Source organism: Lonchura striata, chromosome 10 (genome assembly GCF_050655825.1).
Source record: "Lonchura striata isolate lonStrDom1 chromosome 10, ASM5065582v1, whole genome shotgun sequence".
Taxonomy (NCBI): domain Eukaryota; kingdom Metazoa; phylum Chordata; class Aves; order Passeriformes; family Estrildidae; genus Lonchura; species Lonchura striata.
In genome coordinates, this window is record NC_140712.1 from 16782366 (window position 1) to 16801244 (window position 18879).

Below are 18879 nucleotides of genomic sequence, written 5' to 3' on the forward strand. Positions count from 1 at the left end.
AATGGCATGTCTCGTGAATCATAAATAGGAAAAAGTCCTACTTGGATAAATGACACTGTAACCTCTATTTTCCCTCAACCCATAGTAAGTGCAGAAAACACATACCAATTTTTTATTTGCTGAAAACACTGAGCTTTGTCAGAGTGTGAATCTGCATATGTTTAAACATCTGCTTTCAAAAAGTGCCAAATTCACAGCCTTACAGAGAAACACAACTCTCCTGATGCATCTCTCATGTCTCTCTCAATTATCCATTTTCAAGTGGATTCATTAAATATTCCAGCAAATACCAAGAACAATAAGTGGCAAATGGAAGATGACAGTCATTTCATGAAAGCAATTTATTACCTGAAAAGATTCATCCAGTATCTTTTCAGAGACAAGAAAACCTCAGCGTTCTGGCTTTTTCTGTGCCATTTTTATATTGGCACTCTTTTAAATCAGACTCATCTATTCCTTTCTTCCCAAGCATCCTCATCTTGCACATGTTCCTTTAATGAACTTTTAGCACAATCAATGTTCAACCCCCAGTAACAGTCAATATAAACCTAAGATGATTAAAAAAACATATAGCAATCACCAGGATTAACAGTACCATATGTTTTAGAACAGCAGACCACAGATAACTAGTTCAGAGCTTAAAAATCAAATTTCCTAGCCACAGCCTTTATCACCACAAACCCAGGGGCTAAATCCCTCTTCCTTTCTCACAGTAAATACTACTTAGAATTCTGTACAATAAAATTTAGCACAGAGTCAGTTTCTTCTGTATACTGTTTGGTTGAAGTGCTTCTAAAGCCTGCCTTGTGTTCACTAAGAAACTAAAAAGATAGCACAAAAAAAGTAATTTTTTACAGAAACATATATCTGCATTTAATTATATGTAGAAACATTAAGCACCAGTAAACTTAACCTGTCTTGCAAAAAATGTTAATCTAAAAAATGGCAAAGTATGTCTGTACATCTAGAAAAGTACTAACTTTCTGAAACTCAGATGAGAAAATTCAGTCCTGAAATCAGGTGATATGTAGTTGTTCAGCTTATCCAGCTGCCTTATCTTGACTCATCAGTCTATGGAGTAAAAGACATTTTGCCCAGATTGTGCAAATCAAGAGGCTTTAAGAATGACCAAACAGCACACTCAGAAGACTTAATTTTCTGCCAACACACCTAGTTAACAGGGCCAATTGCTTTTGTACTTTTTTAGTGATAGATTTCTTGTTCTTCCTCTCAAAGAAGGATGCTTACCAAGCAATTACCAGCTATGCCACAAGAAGCCAAGTACCTCGAAGTGGATCAAGGACAACTGTTAATGTAATCACTTAAGGTCATTATTTCAGCTGATGCTAAAGGTAGAAACTGATCTGCAGCTGCATCTTTGAAATTTAAAAGAATAAAAATGAGAAGAAAAGCAGCTTCTGGACGTTATTCATGTCCCTATTTGCCTCTGTCTCCGATGCAGTCCTTGTAAAGCATGTAGGCACCCTGCTTGACTGCATGCAGGATCACCACAGAACAACTGGTTACGCAGGAAAAAATGCTAGCAATTCCTGTCCATGCCACACTGGCACTTCACTGCCTCCCAATAAACCAGCACAGCACAAAGAAGTCTTGTACTGCTGGAGTTTCTATTTTTGAAATAAAAGATAACAGCACAGTGCTTGGAAAAGAAGTGTATTAATGTCTACATTACTACTTAAGTTGGCATTTGGCCATGCAGGTTTTCTGCAGTTCACCATTTCACAACATGGACACTTTCAGTCACAATCTACTACTCTTCACTCCCCCAAAACACATTTTTCTTATTTAGCTCTGCACAGTTCCACTTTACAGTTCCAACGGATATAGTGTTTCCCTTTTGCCTAATACCATAAAGCTTCCAAGAGAGATGCAAAATAGAAATATGAAATAAGAATTTGAAAAAAAAAAAATTAAGGAGGTAGTCTAGCCAGTTCTACAGTGAAGAACAGGAAAGAACATAATTCACATGGCCCAGAAACACCAGGAATATTGGAAAGATGAAAAACAGAGTAACAGACAACAAACGATGCCTGCTAAATTCTCCTCTGCCCCTCAAAATTCCATAATTAAACAAGCTAAGTTTAAGATAACACTGCTACCTTTATTTCAAACTAACACACAAATTAATGTACTAAAAAAAGAAAAATAGAAAATTATTATGAAAGTCAATTAAAGAGAATAATGATCTTTAGTGCAATTTCTCCTGCTGCTAAAATGCAACAAATTTAGAGCTATAAACAGGTAAGAAATATCCACAATACAGAGCATTTATGTTCTTTATTATGAATATTAAAGTGGATTTTTGGATGGAAAGACTAATTTCCTGAAATGATGGGAAGGTGCCAGATCCTATTTGTGTCAATAGTGTCAGCTCCATGTGCTACACAAAATAAACTACAGATCTTAGATGAGCTTTGACAGAAGGACACCCAGTTTGGAAGGGTGGGATATTTGGCACCAGATTCTGTCCTTCATCTCAGGATAGAAAATAATAAATCAAGAAGACTACAATCCACTCACTCTTTACAAAACTCTATGAACATTCAGGATTAATGACAATATTATCTTTCAAGATCTATCAAAAATTCAGATCCAAATTATCTTCAAGTACGTTCCATCACCTTCATTTTTTATTAATGTAAATACAAATCAGAACAATTTCTTTTTCTAAAAGCCAACTCTGTGCCTTGTATTCCTTTACAGAGTAATTTCTGCATTTTCAGATTGATTTTAGTACAAATTTCAAAGAGAGAATAAAGAACTAATTGTACTGGGCCTATGCAGAGCAGTGTTTAGAAGTGAACATCACATTACATGAATAATTAGCAGAGTTCAGGGGAGAGGGCAGACGGTTTTGCTATCAGAGAAACAGAAGGCTGGACTGGCAGAGACAGAGCAAGTCAAAACCTTTTAGGCACACTGGACAGGCTTAAGGTTGAACCCCACTTTGTATCTTAAACTGCTGCAGTGGCTGCTGAAAGGGTGCTGCTTCTTGCATCAGAAAGTGCTGCCTGCAACACATGGCTAAGTCCCAGTGTATTTATTAACCAGTGTGAGCAAAGGTTACACGTTCATAAACCCTACGCATAAAAATAGCAAAAGTGTAGCTTGAAACGTTACCCCACCTCTTGCCACAACTCTGGTACTTTTACAGTTGGTTAAACTTGATGAGATTCTCATACCCAGACTGAAACAGTAATTTTTTCTGTAACATTAACACACATTAAAGCCCATGCTGTGTCAGAAAAAGACAAGCTTTTTGCAGTAGGGAGCTACAACAAAATATACTACAAACAAAATATGTAATACAACTTAAATATGCAAGTTGAGGTACATTTCAGTCTTAGAGGAAGGAGGAAACTTGACTGGCTCTTAAGTAGCTGCCTCAAGGTAAGAATTGTCCAGGGAACACCTCCAAAGTAAATATTATATGAAATTAGCTACTTCTTTCAAAAATAATCCAAAACAACACTTAAAACATACAAATGCCTTTATGAGAAATGAATTTCTGAACAACAAAGAGCATGTTAGAAAAGACTTCTGTAAATTTGCCCTGGAGAACATGCTCCAAAACCAAGAGCATTTTGTTGAAAGATGCCACTTTCCCCAGGCTGTCCTACAGCCAAAACTGCACTTAAACAAATTCATCAGATGTTGGGGAAGACTGTACAGAGTTGGGACAATAATTAAGTTCTGCCCAAACTGGCCCAATGCTTAAAGCAGCAATCAACTTCTCAAACTTTCCTTTAAAGTATAAATGGTTCTAGATACCATTTTGGTTATAAAGTGATCAAAAAAGCTCACTTCACTGTTGTTGGCTTTTATATGTTGCATATTATTAAGGCTTGCAATACATGGTGTAATAGATAAAATATCTTGTTTAATTTATTATAGAGAACTATTAAGATGCATGGAATAATGCTAAAATAATCTGAACCTAATCACAGTTTATCTGCACACTGGAAAAAAAAACAGCTGCTTTTGCTTTTTTCCTGATGTTGAACACCATTTTTCCAGCTCTGTAAGGACATTCATAGCAAAGCTAACTAGAAGTTAGGAAGAATGCTTAGAAAGATTCTCTAATCTGCGCAAAACCCATTGTAAACAACCTTACTAAAGGAGAAATATTTCAAGTCATACTATTAAAGGGAGCTTTCCTGAGAAATGTGTTGAAGTTGGCCTCAGACCTTTCAGATTTGTTGGCTCCCATTATCCATTACTCCACAGTTGTTCTGCTGCACACAGAAAGAAATGGCCATGCAATAGCACAAGGTTAAAATTAACTGGTCTAACATACAGGGATCTTAAGAAATGTGGCAGTATCCTGTAAAAAAAAAATTTAAAAAGAGTATCTCAGAGCTTCTAGCTGGCACTGCAAGCCTTGAGAAGGATCACTTGCCAGACACTGAGCTATGCAGCTCAGTTAGCAGCATGCCTTGGCTGATAAATAAGGCTCCCATGAGTCACAGTTCTTAAAGTAACATTTCTATATGTAAGCAGGCTTTTTAAATAAGGCACAGTAAAACTAATCTTCCTAAAAACATAGCCCAAACTGGTTAACGTGACAATTAATTCCTAATCAACAGCTGAAAATAGAATTTTCATCTTGAAGGTACACCTAGAAAGAACTTCAAGAGACTGTACAAATAAATAATATTACTGTCAGAAAAAACATATGTAAAGTTCTTCTAACAAATTTGCAATACAAAATAAAAACCGGAGGCAATACTTTGAGATTACCTCCCATTTAAATCTTTTCCTCTAGACTTTGAGGAACTAACTTAAAACCCCATCTTCCACCTCAACATCATTCTTCATTTGTTAACCTACATGGAATTCCCCTCTTTCAAAGTTGAGAGGATACAGATTTATTTCATGATTATAGGTATTTTCCCAAAGACATGCATGTGCTTATCAAGAGACATGAAACCAAGGTTGGGAAGGTGAATGGGCACTGAACCAGGTTCTGCTGTTTAACCCAATTTTGTGCCATTGTATTATTTGGTCTCATAATCAGCAAATCCAACCACAGTATTTAATTCTAACAGGAGAACCTTCGTTCTGTAAAACTAACATAGTGGTTAAAAATATAAAGATATGGATACAGATAATTGCAATATAACTGTTATTATACAACTGACCTATGCCTGCACCTTTCTCTGATTGCGGGCAGCAGAGCTTAATGTGCAAATAACAGTAACCCATTTTTCTCAAATTAGCCCTGGGAATAAAGAATGCAAAGATGTTCCTCTGTCCTTAAGCTGACACTGTGCACTATTCATCCATCCCATTCTACATTCTTAGCCTTCTGTTAAAAGCATCTTTATTCCACTGTGTTCATACAGCACTTCCTGGGTTTGCAATCCCACATTTCCCATTGCTCCCAAAAAAAAAAAAATCTGAAAAAAATCACTGCCACCAAAACACTCAGTTTTAGTCAGGAATGAAATTGAGCTTCATCATCAGATGTCAGGCTGAGCATGCAAGACCAGTGTAAGTCATTCATCTAAAAACTGGAAAGCAGGGCAGTCAAGATGAAGCAGCAGCAAATGGGTCACTGCAACTGCTTATTCAATTCACCAGTGCTCATCTGCAGCAACCTCAATTATCCACCACCAACTGACACAGGAGATACTGTCTATTGGTTGGTTTTGTATTTTAGGCCATAAAAACTCAAGCTTTAAGAGTCAGACAAAAACCAATTCTTAATCACTTCATTTCAAACACCTAAGAGCCATTAGCATTCAAAAATTGTAAATAGATTTTTTTCTTCCTAGGTTCAGTTCCTCATCTTGTACACAGGTGGTTTTAATTCCTCTCAAGTTCAGTGGCAACTGAAGCTATCTCCTAATCCACAGGAAAAGATTTCTGATCTTAGGGGCTGATTGGCAAAAGCAAGCCTGTATATACACAAGCATGTTAGGTACAACACATCTGGACCTTGTTTTGTGACTCATTTTAACTGCTTCCAATGAAGTCTTGTAATTAATTTACATTTGTGAAGGAGGGCAGAACGGATTCCTAGTTATTAATTAAATTTATTATCAGCTTTGGGAAAAAAACCAAACCCCTATGTTATTTGTTCATTTTCTTTACAAGTGCTGCATGAGACCGTTGGCCTTAAAACCAACTGAGAATACAACTGTGGAACTTAAAAGTGGGTCTGGGGCAGGGATGAAAAGTTAGTAGCATCACATTGGCACATCATACTAAAAGGAAATGGGAAATTTAGACCTTAGTCCCAGCAGTGAGACTCCAAACAGCCAATACTTGACACTGCTTTTGTACTATTCTACCTCCACATGAGGAAACATCACAGGACTGAAAAATCCCAGAAAACTGAAAAGGAGCTGCTTTCTTCATTCAGTATGGAAACAGAAATATCCATTTGCTGACTGTCAGTTTTTCCCACAAAGCCAGTTGCTAGCAGATAACCACTTGCATACCTTGAAATGATTTCCACTTATCCATTCCCACAGCTACCTACAGTCCTGGACAGCACTGCTACTTTTTTTATTCATTTGTTCCTTTTACTTATTTCATGAGTAATGAACTAGTGTAAACATAGCCCAACACTTTGGAATGTTTCTAATCAGAAGAGTAACATAGAGTAAAGGGTGAATTTTAGAGGTTGTTGTGGGTTTTTTGGGTTTTTTTTTGTTTGGTTGGTTTTTTGTTTGTTTGTTTGTTTTGAGATTGTCATGGACTGGAGACTGACCCTGGCTTCAGAGCAAAGCCACTGAGGTTTAGAGTACAGCTTCAACTCCCCTGTCAAGAGCAAACTGAACAAATCTAAGAGCTACCAGCAACATGCACAGGTCAAACAGCTGAGCAACCATCAACCCAGACTCCAAAGGCAACATTCTGTATCTAGAGAGAAAAAGCTGCCTTTCCTCTGCACTTCATGTAATTTCGTGCTAAAAAGTAGACAGTTACAGCAGAATGGAGGGTTTAACAGTATGTTCCTCTAAGAATCTTTTATCTTCAGTACTCTGATGATGTTGAGAACCAGGTCCCTCAACCTTTGTACATCAGGGTAAACCAATATCTCCAGTTCAGGCAGTTGAATTTCAGGACTATCCACACTCAGAAGAGCATGTACTGTTAGCCAAAGGGTCTTTGGAAGCTTATTTTTCTTCCCAAATAACACCAGTTGCAAAACATTCTTGACAGTGAAAAGTTTCCTTTTTTTTTTTTTCCTTCTTAAACAAGCTTTGATCTTGTAATCCTGACAGAAGCAGGGAAATATTTAACAAAACTACTTTTACTTCAGTGACTAAAAGACGTAATACAACACCAAAGCTCAGTAAACATTTTGAATAACTTTGAACATCAGAGCACCTGCTCTGAACAGTTGTTGGTATTTGTCCCAGGGACGCTCATCATCTGAATTAATTTTTGCTCATTGCATAGACAACAAAAGCAGAGGACTGTGCATGCATCTATTTTTGCTCAAAGTTATATGCAGCCTTTCTTGAAGGCAGGCAGACCATGGCAAGTAGAATAAGTTAAGTTTTAGAGGATAACAGCTTTAAACAATCCTTTGGAGACACTGTAACATTATGGAAAAGCTGGTATTGCTGAACAATCTACCAGGTGATGCTCCATGAAGAAAGGAAACTGTTACTCCAGGACTATTAACTGTGACTCTGCCAAGCACTGCTTTTTGACATGTCAGGATTTAGTTGGTAACTTTTGATAAAAACCTTTAAGCAACCAATCTAAAGAACTTGGCTTAGATCATGCACAAAATATGGTGCTAGTGAAACAAAATTCTGCTGCTAAGAAAATTAAAGTAGAAATTGACTGTTGTGATTAGGCAAGGCAAAAACCCCCTGAAGCTGTTATTCACCTGGAAAGCTGTAAGCACCTCATCACATCAGAATGGAGACAAACTAAACTGACACAACCTCAGAAGATTAGTTATCACTCTGGCCTAATCCAATTAGGTGTGTTCCTGATTTTACTCAATATAAGACTTCTCCACCAGCTCCTACACAGGAAACAGCAATCATCTCCTAATAATCAGCACCACAAATAATACAATTCTTGCATAATTAAAAGTTCGGTGCGCATTTTCTTAACATTAAATTTGGAAAAACAGCTTAAAAAACAATTCAAACATTCTATCTGCTACCCAGTGATCAAAGGCCTGTCAATTTTACTACACCATATCACAATTCAATTCCTTCCATCATACTGTATTGACCAAGAAGCATGAGGAAAACTAAAAGCTAACCAATGCTCTCCTATGGATTGAAAGACAAATTCAAATGCACTTTTTTGAGAATTAAGGATTTAAACATTACAATAACATCTATCATTTATTAAAAGCTTAAAAAATACTAGTTTATATTGTGCACCATGAAAAACAAATTAAGCTGTATCTTCTTAAATGCAACAAGAACAGCTACTCTAAGCTATTTATTAACAACATTTTCTTCACCTCCTTTCAGAATCCAAAAGATGGATTAACAGGTTCTGCTCTTTGATACTTTACTACAGAAGCAGAGGGAGTGGGGCAGCAGTGCCTTCTTTCTTTTGACTTGGATTTTAAAATACTTCACCAACCTTCTCCGAATTTTTAGGGAATATACAAGTTGATTTTAATATAAATAGCATATGATCAACAAAACAGCCGTGGTTATGTGCTTGAGCACTGAACCCAAGCCCTACATGTGCATCCTGTTTTTAAGTACTGTACATTGTCTTAATGTAAAAGTGTTAGAAAGTTCAACCTTCCCATGTGGGATTCAGGAAAGTGGGGGGAAGAGGAGGACAATCAAGTCATTTTGCACAGATGTTGCATTTAGACAATCAGATATTAGGATAAGAGACATCTGAACAAAAAGCAGCAACTTAAAACTGCATGGACAATGAGAGAAGACAGTCTGATACACATTCTCTTCAATTTGGTCCTGATTTTGAAACAAACAGAACAAAATCAACCCTAACTGCCTAAAATAAAACACTTACAAAAAATATCTGTAGCAATAAGAAAGAAAATTCTTTCTGAGAAACATTAAGATACCAGATGTAAATTTGTTAATCAAGTGGAAAAAAATACATATAAAAGATCAAATTAACCACTGATCAATACTTGATAGTGGAATGAAAAGAACCAATGCTACAATTACAGCCTCTGAAGAAAAATCTATAAAAATTCATTCTAAGGGAACAAAACTGTATGTCAACATCTTTACTGGGCTGAGAGACAGAATTCAAAATTATCAATTAGTAACATTACCCTTTAAGATACAGTTTATTCCATGAGAAAAAATATTAAATTCCTTTAAATTAAGGAAAATAAGTTATCTTTACAATGACTAAATAATGGAGAATAGTTGAGACTGATTGCGCAAAAACGGGCTGATAATTGAAACTGAATAAAAGAATTTGATTTTGTTTTTTTTCATCCACTGTTTTCAGATAGTTTTATAATCATTTGTTATGCAAGGTTTGATTCCTAAACGTGTATGTGATAGCAAGATCCTTGGTTCAGGACCTTGAAAATATACAGTCACAATCTACAACCATGATGGCAAAATGAACTGATGCCTTCAAAGGCTGACCTAGAAGAGAGGCTGGACAGAGCTAAAGGATAAAGTAGGTATTTATTAAAAGGCCTTAATGGATACACCTTAGGCAGTACAAGAGCTGGCCAGGGTTACACCCAAGATGAACCCAAAATGGACAACTGGTCATGAGTTTTTACACTTTTATAAGTTTTGGTCCATTTGCATATTGGAGTTAATTGCCCAATTATAGCCCCAGGTTATGAAGTTCCATCCTCAATGTTTTTCTCTCTTCAATTCACCGTTGTTTGTACTTTTTGGGCCTGGAGCTTGTAACAGTTGTTCTTGATCTCAAGTTGGAAAAGGATTGTTGTGTCTACCTATCCTGTGAAGACAGCTTGCCAACACTTAATATGAAGCTCAGAGTTACACACAGAAGCAGCACAGAACGTGAAAAATATGAAAGCTAAAACTTAAGGCATCACTGCCAGCTCACCATCATTTCTAAAATTTGACAGCTTTCTCCAAGCAGAGGGTTAATCCCCACCTTCCTCAAGGCAACTTGCAAAACATGCAGGTCAATTAATGATTGCTAAGTTTCAGTGATACTTCAGAGGCACAATTTAAAAGGAAGAGTCTCAGACTTCCAACATTTTAATGATTCCTTTTCTGCTGCCAGGTGGAACGTCTGGTGGATTCAGAAGAGCAACAGCTTCCCACGGAACTTAGCACAGATGACTAAATGCTTTTGATGGCACAGTGAACCTCTATTTTAAGACTTCACTTTTAACTTTGCATTGCAGTTCACTACCATATGACTGGAGGACAAATGCCAGGAATTTGCATTAAGAATGAAAGCATACACAATCTCCTGGAGCTACCGAGGAACTGCTGCAGCAGGAATGCTATAACATGACATTTTACCTCAAGAGGCATACTTGTATTTCTGCTGCAGAATATTTCACTAATTGTGAGCCAGTTGGATTGAGGACTAGCAAATGATCAGTTACACTGTTACTTGGAGAATTCATCAGCAGAAAGGCTAAAGTTTCAGCTCATACCTGTTATAAACACAGTCATCTGCTAATAGAATTTATTAACGTTTTATTGAAGCTTACATTTTACAGTGACCAACTTCTTTAGTGGGCACCTAAAACACTGTTATCATAAAATCACAAAATTGTTAACATGGGAAAAAACTTCAAAGAGCATCAAGTCCAACCATTAACCCAGCACCACCATGCTCCCCACTAAATCACATCCCACATTCACATGCCCTTTGAACTGTTCCAAGGGTGGTGATGCCACCACTTGCCTGGGCACCCCATTCCAATTCCAAATTTTGGCTCCTAAGAACCTAACCAATGCTAACTACTCTAACTGTTCCCTCAAGGTACAGTAAAATGTGGAATTAACAAACATGGCAATGTAAGAGCTGGGAAATTTCAATTTCCACCCTCAATTTAAGGTGGAAAGCAGAGCCTAGATTTCATATAAACCACTGAAGGGACCCTGATGGAAAACTACAAACCTGTCCAGTCACACATTTATTGAAGAAGCATGATCTTTTAAGAGCAAGTTGAGCATGTGGTGGCATGACCTACTGGGTCTGGTTACTTAAAAGATTTAAGTGAAGGAACCCCTTGTTTCTGGGCCTATGTAAAATGTAAACATATACTAAATGCCTGACAGCATAGAAGAAGCATCTCCAGGCACCTTTTCAGAGCTCAAGAAAGTTTAAATGAAACAGTATCATCAACTAAACATCAAGTGAAAGAGAGAAAACACAGTAACTGAAGGACAAACATTCCCTAGGCTTGGTTTAGATGTAGCACTTTTCCTCCCTTGAATCTTATTTACATCACCCATATGTGCTGTAGTGGCACTTAATAATTTATTATACATACACCATAGCAAAATCACTTCTTTACATAAGACCATATAATTTATATTCAAGGAAACAATTTTTTTTTTAAAGTCCTGGAAAATAAGCCCAGAATCTGGTTTGCTCACCAAGCAGACAGAACACATGCTATGAACAGGTATCTTCTCCCTACACCTTTCACCCCCCGCTCTTCGCTTGACTTAGGCAGAGCAATGTCAAAAGGCATTTAGACTCCACAACTAACCAATCCCTGGATTCTTACAAAGCCAATTATCTAAATTAGTAACAACTCCTGTCACTATTTCTGAAGCTGGCACGTATCCCCAAGATAGACATTAAATACGCATTTCATGCAAGCCAAGTTTGTCTATGAATGCCAGAGCCAAGAACTAAAAACGTTCATCGCTCTTTTCTCTTGGCCTACTACAATTTAAGCTTTTTAAAGCTCTTTCTTTCAGGACATGTTCTGTGAGGTCATACTTTAAGAACCACTTATGCAACAGCAAAAGGAGCTCATGGTTTCTGTGGACAGCAAGGAGCCAGAGCCAGGAGTTCTGCTCAGGATTTTCTAGAAGCCAAGGGCTCACTGTTTCCACTCACCATGCTGCCTCTTGCCAGAGCCTTCTCACTGTTGCTCCATCCCTTTGGATGCCACATACTTTGGCATCTCCTGGCAGAAGCCCCAGCTCTACTTCCAGACGTCAACACTTTTTCCTCCAGCCCATTACCAAAGGATTGGATAAGAGTTGTTTGAGGCCAAAAGAGAAAGATGTCCATGTTGCAGGAGCTTGCATGAAACCCCAATCATGTCACACAACATCAGCAGTTTCATGGTAAGCCCTAGCCAAGGCTACTGCCAAATTCAGTCAGAGCTTTGGCTCACCTGGGTTACCTCTAAGTGTAGACAGTGGCAGGCAAGTCTCAAACAACAGGTTTATTGCACTCTGCAAGCTCAAACTGCAACCAGTATGTCCTACTCAAGATGGAGATTTTCAATGGTGAAGCAATTGCTAGCACAAATTACAACTGAATAATCCTCTAAACCTAGGAAAAGCCAAAGGATGAAGGTTTGCCCATCATTTTAGCAAATGAAGCCATCCAGTAAATCACAATGTAGCTTTTCATGGAACATCTGGTGAGGTCACCAAAGTAACTGAAACCATTTACAAACCCTTCCCTTCCACCGGCAAGGTTAACCGTGCAGACTTATTAGGATTAAAGGGAGATACAGAAATACCTTGTCCCCAGTATCCATTTACCTTGTCCTGAGGGCTTGCCAGGCTGCATCAATGTCCGCATACAGGTTTTTCTCAGAGGGCTTGCCGGTGCTCACCCCGTAGCCAGAGTAGTCGTAGGAGAAGACGTTGCAGTTGATACGGGAGCCAAGGCCAATGTAGAAGCTGCACATCTGGCCCAGGTCCACAGCATTACCGTGCGAGAAGAGCAGCGTGTACCGGCCGGTGGGGGCACAGCGGACGAACATGCAGCCCAGCCTGTTATCTCGGGCCGTGCGGGAGAAGAACACTTCCACGGCATCCAGTTCCCGCTGGGAATACTGCCAGTCGGCCCGCTCGCTCAGGTGCAGGCTGCAGGTGCCCGATCCCGTGGGGGTGCCCGCCGCGGCCGCCGCCCCGGGCTCCTGCTGCTGCTCGGGCTGCAGCACGGTGTAGGTGGGCTCCGGGGGCAGGAAGGCCAGCTTGGCAGCGATGCGGCTGGGGCAGGGCGGGCAGCAGAACAGCCAGCACAGCTCGCCCAGAGAGAAACCGTTCATTCTGGGGCCTTGTTCTGGCATCAGAGACGCCGGAGAAAAGCTAAAGCTCCCCTGGAAAGAAGTCACACGGAACCGACCCGGAGCCCTCCTCCGACGCGACCTGCCGCCTTCCTGCGAGGCCACCAGCTGCCCTCCCAGAACGCAAACAATGGCAACCTTGGAAGAGCTACAGTTCACAGCCACAGCAATGCAGCTCTTCAAAGCCTAGAAACTGCTCATACAAACCAAAACCACAACCCCACGAAACACAGATGGGCTACAACCAGCCTCCAACCCCCGCCACAACTAACGCCACAGCGAACGCAACTCTCTAAAGCACGACCCTAGAGCCCCCTCACCGCACATGAGCCACACGTACACGTTTACAAAATGAATCCCCCGATGCCACGGCTCAGTGCGGCGCTCCAGCCCCGGAGCGTGGACCACGCAGGATCCAGGGAGCACCTTCCCGCACGCACCGCACCCCGCGCGGCTCCACCCGCCCCGCCCGGCCCCCGGGACGCCCCGCAAGGCAGCGAGGGGCCCCCGCAGCGCCACCGCCCCCGGCCCGGCCGCGGGAGGAGGGAGAGGAGAAGGAAGAGGAGCGCGAGGAGCGGGATGAGGAGGGTGGAAGGGGAAGGCAAGGTCGAGCTCAGCCGCGCGCGGCCGCGGGCAGGGCCATGCCGGCTGCGGCGCGCAGGCTGGAGCGGGCAGCGGCCATGTCCCGGCTCCCCCTCCGCGCCGCCGCAGCGCTTCCGGGTTACGGGCGCGGAGCGGCGCCGCCGCAGGTGCCGGGGCGGGTGCGGGGCTGCGCCGGGCCGCGCCCGCAGCGGCGCCGCCGGGGCGGGGCGCCGGGCGGTGCGGGCGGTGCGGGAGCGGGTCCCGCAGCGCCGGCCGGGACGCGGAACCGCCGCCGGGCCCTTTAAGGGACCCCCCCCAAGCCCTCCGCCGGCCGCCCACCCCCGCGCGTGCGCGGCGGGGCGGGGGGCGCGGGGCGGCGCGCGCGGGGCCATTTCGCGCCCGCCGAGGGCTCCGTGAGGGGACCGCGCTCGGGACGCCCTGAGGCTCGCCCCTCAGGCTCACACCTGGGGCTCGCACCTGAGGCTCGCCCCTCAGGCTCGCACCTGGGGCTCGCCCCTCAGGCTCGCACCTGGGGCTCACACCTGAGGCTCGCCCCTCAGGCTCGCACCTGGGGCTCGCACCTGAGGCTCACCCCTCAGGCTCGCACCTCCGCCCCTGCCTCCGCCCCGCTCCGAGGGGCTCCCCGGGGCCCCGAGCATCGCTCCTCGGGTCGCCCAAGCTGTGCAGCAGTGCCAGTGGAGCTGCTCCTCCGCAGTGCCCGGCTGCCGAGCGAGCTGTGCGTCCCAGGCACTAAAGCTCTGGAGGATCTCCTGGCTTGCCGGCAGTTTCGAGAGATACCTCGGAAAAGTTAAAATGGTGCAACTGCAGAAGCCTCATTTCCTTAGGAAATGAGGGTAATGATCCGTATCCCAAAAAATTCATTGAATAAATTAGCAAATTGCTTAGAGCATATGGCAGACCCCATGGATAAGTGGTACAGCATCTCCAATGCACGCTTCGACCCTCAGAGCAGAGCACAAAGATCGTGGGCAAATGATGTTTATGTGTCACATTCTGTTGGTAACACAACCCTTAGTTAACCAGCATTGCATGCTTACTGAAAAAAAAAAAAAAAAAAAGTCACATAGCCAAGGTAAAAATATAAGGAAAATTACACCTGTGCAACTGCACTTACCTGCAATTCTTACTTCCAGCCAGTGTCCTGAATTGAGACGTGGTGAGCGTGTTCACCCCTTTGTGTTGCTCTCCTACTGTTTGGCCATTACCTAAGTGCTACACCTATGAGGAACAAAGTTTCAAAAACTCAGGAACTGGGGTAATTTCACAAGTTATAGACCTGAGATGCCCTTTCCTTTCAGTATTGTTGAGTAACAGTTGCCTCCTCCAAGAAAACTCAGTTCAAAACCTGTGTACAAAAGGTTGGTCATGTGTGATAGTCCTTTGTCTTTGGAACTGAACATCAAAAATAAGCTCAGCTCCCATCCACAGCAGTCTTTAGTTTTGCTAACAATGGGAATTTTAGAAATGTTAAAATCAGCTGGCAATAATTGTATCTATGCTGACTGTTAAGCAAGAAAATGAAAGGCAGAAATGTGTTATCTCCATCCAGCTTGAACTTGTGGCCTCTGGCATGGAGAGGATGTTCCTCCAGAGGACAGAAAATACCCAGTTAATTACACGTGTCCCAGGCATGTCCCACTGGGAGAGTGACAGGGTCCAGAGATCAGGCAGGGTAATGAAACTTGTCCCACCTACTTGATGCTGGGTTCCTTTGGGTGGCAGAGACAGCCAAGGCACCCTGTATGGGTCAGGAAATGATGAAAGGGACTCCAGCTCCACAGACTGTGATAGGAAAACACAGAATAGATAAATGAAGGACCCTGTGAAATTTTTTGAGAATGACAAACGCCCTCAAGCTCCACCTCAGCTGTTACAAGAGACATTATTGATAATCTGTGGGAAGACTGATACAACCCTGAGAAAGCCTGACTCTACCCTGAGAAGTGATTCGGCTGAGGAGAGCTGTGAAGAGCCTGTCTAGTGCTGCCCCTCCGTGTCCCTCTCCCTACCCACACACTGAAACTAAGATAAGAGCTGGAATCTGGGCATCAGCACCAACTGAAACTAACGTTCCTCAGAACCCTCTCAAAGGCTGCATGGCTCGCTCAGAGCCAGACAGCAGAAGTTGTTCTATTGTAAGTAGATTGCTACTCCAAAGAATAGGCAATTAAAAGGACCATATTTCCCATGCGCCACCCTGGTCCTTCCTTAGGTCATGCTTGCAGTAGCGCAATTAAAGAACTGAAGTGTCCTCTTTGAATCAAAGGGGAAGTGTAATGAATTTGCTCCTTGAGCTAATAGGGCTGTGCAAACCACATTTACTATCAGCCTTTAAGTAATTTTTGATGGACCAAGAAAGATGCCTCAGGTGAGCAGGGAAGTTCTTCAAATAGCTACCAAAAAGGCAAATACAATAAACAGAACACACTGTAGTTGGTTATGTCTTGATTATTTCCATTCCTGGAGCCTCAGCATGCCTGTTGGAAGGGCAGAGCACTTCGAACCACACTTCCTTTTCCTGAACACTGGATAGACAAAAGAATAGGCCAGAAGACAGTGAGCCTGAAGCCAAAGAAGACAGCTGGCAGCAGCTCTGTGAAAATTATGTATCCTAAATATTAACTACGCCTGCCTTCCTGCTGTGAGGCTGTTACAGCTGGATAAACACTCCTCATACCTGCACACCTGCAACTATCATCTGCTTCAAGACTGGTTACAAACACCAGACACAGACTAGGAAGTTCCTCAAAGTATTTTTTCCTATTTCCTGGACAAATTACTGCTGGTGTAATTTAGTAACTCTGTATCCCAGGCCTGTTCTAGGAGATGTTAACGCAAGTAGCTGACAAGCAATGGCTCTGTCAGCTGAAACACAAGGCAAGAGATCACACTGAACTCTACCAAATTCAGGTGCAGGGCAAATAATTAAGCATTAATGAGCATACATGGCTATGTTATCATCAGCCCTGTCACTGTCAAGTTCTTTGTAGTTTCTGGAAAATGGTGTGCTTGGAGGAAGTATTTTAAAACAGAAAGATTAATTTGCTTTGGGAATGGAAGACCATCCCAAACACAAGAGAACTAAATGTGGTGGGAGCTGGTGTGTCTGGAAAAGAATGAATGGGAAACAGAGGGTGGCATCAAGAAAAACTTACTGGAGACCTACCACTCTGGTGCTAGTGAGAGGATCTTAGAATACAAGTCATTTAGGCTGGAAAAGACCTTTAAGATCACAGAGTCCAATCATTAATCCAGGACTTCTAAGTCTGTCCCTAAAACATGTCCCTTAATGCCACATCTCCACATCTACTAAATACCTGCAAGGAGGGTGACTGAACCACTCCCCTGGCCAGTCTGTTCCAATGCTTGACAGCCCAACCCCAGTGAAGAAGTCTTTTCTAATATCCAATCTGAGCCTCTCCTGCTGCAACTTGAGGCCATTTCCTTGTCCTATCACTTGTGAGTTGAAAGAAGAGGCCAACACCCTCCCAGCTACAACCTCCTGGCAGATCGCTGTAGAGAACAATAAGGTCTCTCCTGATCCTCCTTTACTCCAGACTCTGGTCTCTGTATAGCCAAAACTTGAAGATATAACACCTAAATTAATCACCCAGGGTCAACAAGCTAAATACAGCCTTTGGTAGAAGGCCCATACTTATGTTTTTTCTATTGGGTGTATCCTTCCCTACATTGTACCAGCAGAAAGAACTTGGATTACTAATTTCTCTTTCTGCACCTGAGCGAGACTGTATCAATTTTCTGCCAGATAAACCCATGTAGCATTAAACGTACAGGTCTATATGGACAAAAATGTATCAATTGCTTTACCAGAATGAATAAAAAAAATAAGAAAACTCATGGAGCTTGAATGATCAATTTCTTCAGAAATATGAGTAAGACAAATGACACTCTTCAGGGTTTAAAATAGCTTTCTTCTAGGTCTGCAGTGTTTTAGTCAAGACTCAGCTATCCTCAGATTTGCTGTGAATACAGTATGAGAAGAATGTGGAAAGGAAAACAAAGATGTACAAGCATCAAAACTTATGGGAGGAATGGTGGGGGAAGGGAGAAGTGGCAGCTATGTGATAATATACAATGAGGGTTTAGAGTCTTGATTTGCAGTGACTGTACTTTCTGCCTGTCACTGGCAAATTGACATTTTAAAGATATGTTCCTGACTGCTTTTTCATGTCAGTATCTTTGTTCAGGCTATATCTAGGCTGATGAAAGGAATTTCAATTAAGGATGAAATCTTTTCCATGCTGTATTGAAATGCACAGGGTGGGAGCAGAGGGAGAATGGAGCAATGAAAGCTCTATAGAGAGTTCTTTAAGGCATCTTGCTGACACAGGACAAGATAGTTTAGGAATGCCTGGGGCAGCACACTCTGTAGTGGTTTACTGTGCCTTTACAAAGAAACAGTGTGCATTCACCTTAGTGCCTACTGCCTGAGGCCATATATCATTCAAACAGGGGTCTAAGGGTTTAATAAATCCCAATCTAGTTTAGTCCTCAAGGGAACGGCAGTCCGGAGTCATTCAGGAGTGGCAGGGAGGGTGGCCACATAATGTGGCAGGAAAAGGCTGATTTTCACCCTCTGTATGTAACCAGTATCCTGGGAAATGAAAGGGGTTATAAATCTGCATAGTGAAAGCCTGAGGGAAAAGAAGTGTGAAAAACATTAAGACGTGGATATGAAGACAGTTCATGAGAGAGAGAGACATAGAGAGAGAGAAAGAGAAAGACAAATAGAAAACTGAGAGCAGGGGGGGGAAAGAATACTAATTGTACAAAACCATATCAAACCCACTTTATCCACCTACTTTGCCATCACCTAATATTTGGGGTGAAATACAAATTAGCTTCCACTGACCACTTTCATAGGTATGTATTTCTCTTTGCATGTTTGTCCTTGTCCACCATTTTTCCAGCCTATGTCATGGTGAGAATTTTTAGTTTGCTGATATATTCAGAATGCTCACCCAGCCCTTCCAGCTGGGCTCCAGCTGTCATGGTGACTTTCAGAGAGCAGCTGATCCACACTCCACTCCCACCCGTGCATTCAG

At 42.1% G+C, this 18879-nt stretch overlaps 1 protein-coding gene across 1 annotated transcript in view; it reads right to left on the reverse strand.

Annotated features, from left to right (window-relative positions):
* ABHD17C (abhydrolase domain containing 17C, depalmitoylase) overlaps positions 1 to 13928 on the reverse strand; it is a 31898-nt gene extending 17970 nt beyond the window's left edge. The window contains exon 1 of the mRNA XM_021537590.3: positions 12681 to 13928. Within this exon, the coding sequence (XP_021393265.1) occupies positions 12681 to 13213 (533 nt within the window). The 5' untranslated portion in view covers positions 13214 to 13928. The remainder of the gene's footprint in view (positions 1 to 12680) is intronic.
* Between the last annotated feature and the right edge of the window lie 4951 nt (positions 13929 to 18879).